A 6,000-nucleotide genomic window follows, 5' to 3' on the forward strand; every position below is an offset into this window, starting at 1 on the left:
AATTAGGTAGTTCATCACCTGGAAAAGTCACTGGGAATGACATGTGCCTCTGTGATTATTATTCAATGCCAGGAAAATACCTAGGGCTGGATCACAGGCCCTAAATATGTAGTTCATCAAACAATATGTGGTAGACTTTAGGAGGGACTCTAAACCCCTCAATGTTGCAGTGAAATTTGTTTCGTTAAGCATTTGAAGGAGAGGATTTTTGTTTTCATTAGATTCTCAAAGGGGTCTATAATCCATAAAATGTCAAGAACTCTTGCTCTAAGTTACTTTCACTGGCCTAATCCCTTATCTTCCCTTGGCTCCAGATTCTTCCACATTCTCCAGCCACAGACCAGTACTTAGGAGCTCAAGTTAAGTGAATTGACTAAAAGCTGCAGACAGAGCTCTCTCCTTACAGACTATAAAATAGAAGGAAGAACTCCCCTTAAACCTGCTAAAACCACGCAGAGAATGAGAGATGGGTCATTGCATAGTCAACAAAATTTCCATCAGAATGACAGACAGTGCCTAAAATGGAAGTGACCACACAGGACTGGAAGCCTCCCAGGTCTAGAAATAAGGAGACTGCAGGGAATTCCAAGGGCAGAAAAAAGAAAAACTGAGATATACTTCGATAAAGGAACACCGGGAGTGTGGGCTGTCTTCCTGCTTTATAGGGAAAGGAAAGAGATGGGCGCAAGTTTAGTGCCACGCTGTATGGGAGACACTATAGAGAGGCAACACAATTCATCTCTTGCCTCCATTCTACCGGCCAACTCAAGCCCTTCATTCTGACCTCTGAACTGGACGAATACTCGAGACTTTTCTTTCTTTTCCTTTTTTTTTTTTTTTTTTAATTCAGCCTTGGGGCTAGACTTTTTTTTTTTTTTTTCAATCTAAGCTTCTGTCCCCGCCCGATGCAGGGGAGTGACCCTCCTCAGCTCCTCCTCTCTAATCTTTAAACATGACCCCTCACTCTGATCTTTGACCTCCAAACCCCTAGTCTCAAACCAAAAGGGCATCCTTCCTCGCCTCAGTCTGACCTCGGCTCCCCCTTTTTCGGTTTTTAAACCCGACCTTTACTCTCCGGATATAGATCCTGGGAACTTCGCTCACTCCTTCCTCCGATCCTTAACCTCAGCCTTCCCGCGGTTAACTTCCACGCCAGGGCCTTTCTCCCGCTCATCACGCCTCCGAACTCACCTTAGAGCCGCCGGTCCCACTGCAGTCCTTGGCCCGGTACTGAGTTCGGGAAAACTCCTCCAGCAGCTCCCCAAGCCCCGGCTCCTGCGGCGGCGGGTTGCCCGAAGAAGTCGAGGACCCCGCTGAGGCGGCCGCGGCGGCCCGAGCGCCAGCCATGGCCCAACCCCCAGTCCCTTCAGTGTGCCGCGAACCCTTCAGCACGCCTCAGCGCGACCCATGGCTCCTGGAGGTACCAACTTTAAGCCCGGAACCCCCAGAACCACTTCAGCCGCCACCTTCCGCTTCCACTTCCGGCCCCGCCCCACCCGGCCGGATGTTTACCTCACCCTGGCCAATCAGAGCGCGGAACTTGCGCCCTGCCCCACGATTACCAACCCACCATCAGACGCGGAGGGATCCAAGTGGTCTCGTGGAAGGGGTCGGAACACTGGCAGATACCTGAAGCTCCGCCCCAAGGGATTTCCCCTGGGGAAGCCGGGCTAAACCATTGGAGCTTGTGGGAAGGGGAAGAGGGAAGTAAGAGCAAAAAACCAAGGGAAAGAAGCAAAATAAGAGAGATATAAACCATTACAGGGAGAGGAGGAGGAAACTCTTGGAGGCAACAAGTGTTGGCAGCGATTGTAATAATAATAAAGAATAATAAGTCAGCATTTCATAAGGAACTCTGCTAGCGCTGCTCCTTACAACGGTCCTGTGATTTTATAATGCTCCTATCTAACATCTATTTTATTGAAGAAGAAACCCACAGTAGTAACTGGCTTGAAATATTATGATTGAAAAGCCCCATATTCTTTTTATTTTTTTATTTCTGGTATTGATAAGAATGTCCAAAACTGTAAAGAAAAATATTAAATTTAATGGGATGACATTGATCAATAACAGTACATAGGTTTCAGGTAAACATTTTTATAGCATTTGAACTGTTGCTTGTGTTGTGTGCCCGTCACCTAAAGTCAAATCATTTTCTGTCACCGTATATTTGTCCGTCTTTACTCCCTTCCCTCCCCAAACCTGTAAAAATTTTAATAAGTTTATTTGAGCCAAACTAGCAACAATTGCTGGGAAGCAAGATTTCAAATGCTCCAGAGAACTGACAGTTTTGCAGTTTCTTTTATGCATTTGGAATTAAGGAGTAATTAATTCCAAACACACACACACACACACACACACACACACACACACACACACACACTGATTAGGGCTTGCTTAAGACAAAGATAAAATTTTGATTCAAAGTTATATGGCCACTATGACCTGCCCAGTTAGTAATTTTTGATCAGATCACCCTATGAGTTTCTTTCTATTGAGCCCTTTTTATATACACAGAAGTGGAGAAACATAGTGCAATGAACCTCATGTATCCATTAGCCAGTTTAAACAATAATATCAACCAATCTTTGTTTAATCAATCCCGATGGAGTAGAAATATATTAAAGCAAATCTCATTATTTCATCTTTAAATACCTCAGTATTTATCTCTGACACATTAGTACTGTTTTGAAAATGCTTAAGGAAAACAATTTAGGTGATACAAACAATTTAATACTTTATGAAGTGAAGTGGGTAGTCTTTGTACCGAAAGGTCCAAAAAACTGTACAATGAGGTGCAAGGCAGAAAGCTTTTATTAGATAAGGAATAGGGAACAAGCAGAGAAAAATATAAAATGAATAAAGATCAAGGAAGTAAGTACAGTCACACGCCACATAACAATGTTTTAGTCAGTGATGGACCTAGTATATATTACAGTGGTTCCACAAGATTAAAATGGAGCTGAAAAATTCCTATCACCTAGTGGCATAACCTTTGTAGTCTTTGTAGTATAGTGCAGTGCATTACACAAATACCACTGTGTTACAAATGCCTACAGTATTTTGTACAGTAACTTTGCTGTACAAGTTTGTATCTTAGAAGCTGTAGGGGGAAAAATTGTCACTCTAAAATATGTATATTTGGCAGAAGAATTATTTCAGTCTGGCTAATTTTAGGGACCAGTAGATAGGGGAGAAGCTCTGAAAACCAAGTAGAAATTACCCTTTGTAAGATATTTGCATTTGTGCCTGACCTGTGGTAGCACAGTGGATAAAGCGTCAACCTAGAACACTGAGGTCGCCAGTTTAAAACCCTGGGCTTGTCTGGTTAAGGCAAAGACACATATGGGAGTTGATGCTTCTTGCTCCCCCCTTCCATTCTCTCTCTCTCTCTCTCTCTCTCTCTCTCTCTCTCTTGTCTCTCTCTAAAAAAGAATAAATAAAATCTAAAAATATAAAAGATATTTACACTTATAAGGGACATCTCCATTTATAAGGGTATCTCACTTGCTGTACCAGGGAGAGGTGGATGACTTTATCTCTAGAAATTCATCAGTGTAGAAAACGATGGCTTAAATTGCATAATAAAAGCCATGAGCCGGACCAGGCGGTGGGGCAGTGGATAGAGCATTGGACTGGGATGCCGAGGACCCAGGTTCGAGACCCCGAGGTCGCCAGCTTGAGCATGGGCTCATCTGGTTTGAGCAAAGCTCACCAGCTTGGACCCAAGGTTGCTGGCTTGAGCAAGGGGTTACTCGGTCTGCTGAAGGCCCACGGTCAAGGCACATATGAGAAAACAATCAATGAACAACTAAGGTGTCGCAACGAAAAACTGATGATTGGTGCTTCTCATCTCTCTCCGTTCCTGTCTGTCTGTCCCTATCTATCCCTCTTTCTGACTCTCTCTCTGTCTCTGTAAAAAAAAAAAAAAAAAGCCATGAACAAAAGGAAAAGATAGTTTTCAGATATTTACATATGATACATTAGATAAGGGGTTAATATCTAAAAAATATAAGGACCTCATATAACTTAACACCAAAAGCCCACAAACAATCAAACGTAAAAACTGGGCAGAGGAACTGAATATATGTTTCTTTTCTTTCTTTTTTAAATTTTTTTCCTTTGTTTTAGCAAGAGAGAGAAAGAGAGACAGGGACAGACAGAAAGGGGGAGAGATGAGAAGCATCAATTCCTCTTTGCAGCACCTTAGTTGTTCATTGATTGTTTTCTCATATGTGCCTTGAGCAGGGGCTCCAGCCAAGTCAGTGATCCCTTGCTTGAGCCAGCGACCTTGGGTTCAAGCCAGCTTTAAGCCAATGAACTTTAGGCTCAAGTGAGCAACCGTGGGGTTATAGCTATGATCCCACACCCAAGACAGCAAACCTGCGCAACTATGAATTAATGCTTCTCATTTCTCTCTCTTCTTGTCTGTCTGTCCCTGTTTGTTCTTCTTGCTCTCTCACTCACTAAAAAAAAGAAAGAAAGAAAGAAAAAGAATCATAAAGACCTCAGTAGGGCCCAGCAGTTTTGGTCAGTGGTAGAGCATCGTCTTAGCATGTGGATATTTTGGGTTCAATTCCCAGTCAGGGCACACAGGAGAAAGAATCGTTTGCTTCTCCACCCTTCCCCTTCCCCTTCTCTCTGTCTGTCTCTCTCTCTCTCTTTCTCTCTTCCCCTCCCACAGCTATGGGCAGAGCATCACCTCAGACAAAGGTTGTTGGGTGGATCCCGGTCGAGTGCATGCGGGAGTCTATCTCCCTTCCTCTCACTTGGAAAAGAAGAAAAAAAACTGTCTGAAACTTGAATATATTTTCATCTAAAATGTAATTGTAGCAAATGTAAAATATTACAAATTTAAAACTTGTCCAGCATGACCAGGCGGTGGGTGGTGCAGTGAATAGAGCATCAGACTGGGATGTGGAGGACCCAGGTTTAAAACCCCAAATTCGCTGGCTTGAACAAGAGCTCATCCAGCCTGAGCAGGGTAGGGGGGTCACCAGCTTACTGGCCTTAGTGTAGGATCATATATATATATATATATGACTCCATGGTCGCTGGCTTGAGTCCAAGGTTGCTGGCTTGAAGCCCAAAGTTGCTGGTTTGAGCCCAAGGTCACTGGCTTGAGCAAGGGGTCACTCGCTCTGCTGCAGCCCTCTGGTCAAGGCACATATGAGAAACCAATCAATGAACAACTAAGGAGACTAAGAAGCTGCAAGGAAGATGCTTCTCATCTCTCTTCCTTCCTGTCTGTCCCTATCTGTCCCTCTGTCTCTCTGTCACAAAAACAAAACAAAACAAAACAATTTGTCCATGTGTGTTTTCTCGAAAGTTATTTTTCTCCAAAAATATTTTTAAAATGTTAAAAAGGCAAAATATAATTATACTAAGTGGATGTTAAATTTTAAAATTAAAATTATTTGCCTGGCCTGACCAGGCGGTGGCACAGAGGACAGAACGTCGGACTGGGATGCGTAGGACCCAGGTTCAAGACCCCGAGGTCGCCAGCTTGAGCATGGGCTCATCTGGTTTGAGCAAAGCTCACCAGCTTGGACCCAAAGTCGCTGGCTTGAGCAAGGGGTTACTCAGTCTGCTGAAGGCCCACGGTGAAGGCACATATGAGAAAGCAATCAATGAACAACTAAGGTGTCACAACAAAAAACTGATGATTGATGCTTCTCATCTCTCTCCATTCCTGTCTGTCTGTCCCTATCTATCCCTCTCTCTGACTCTCTCTCTGTCTTAAAAAAAATTTTTTTTTTTGCCTGACCAGCAGTGGCGCAGTGTATAGAGCATTGATCTGGGACTTTGAGGACCCAGGTTCGAAACCCCAAGGTTGCTGGCTTGAGCACAGGCTCACCAGTTTCAGTGTGGGATCGTAGACATGACCGTATGGTCGCTGGCTTGAACCCAAAGGTCACTGGCTTGAGCAAGGGGTTACTGGCTCGGATGGAGCCCCCAGTCCAGGCACATATGAGAAACAATCAATGAACAACTAAAGTG

The 6,000-nt window shown here is 43.9% G+C and overlaps 1 protein-coding gene across 3 annotated transcripts in view; it reads right to left on the reverse strand.

The window, feature by feature from the left end:
* The window catches only part of MTMR14 (myotubularin related protein 14), a 69,032-nt gene extending 67,527 nt beyond the window's left edge, over positions 1-1,505 (reverse strand). For 2 of the 3 annotated variants that reach the window (XM_066350924.1, XM_066350923.1), the window contains exon 1: positions 1,192-1,505. In XM_066350924.1, coding sequence (XP_066207021.1) covers positions 1,192-1,347 — 156 coding nt within the window. In that variant the 5' untranslated portion in view covers positions 1,348-1,505. The remainder of the gene's footprint in view (positions 1-1,191) is intronic. The other variant, XM_066350926.1, reaches the window with a different exon arrangement.
* Between the last annotated feature and the right edge of the window lie 4,495 nt (positions 1,506-6,000).

The sequence above is a fragment of the Saccopteryx leptura genome, chromosome 10 (genome assembly GCF_036850995.1).
Source record: "Saccopteryx leptura isolate mSacLep1 chromosome 10, mSacLep1_pri_phased_curated, whole genome shotgun sequence".
NCBI classification, from domain to species: Eukaryota; Metazoa; Chordata; class Mammalia; order Chiroptera; family Emballonuridae; genus Saccopteryx; species Saccopteryx leptura.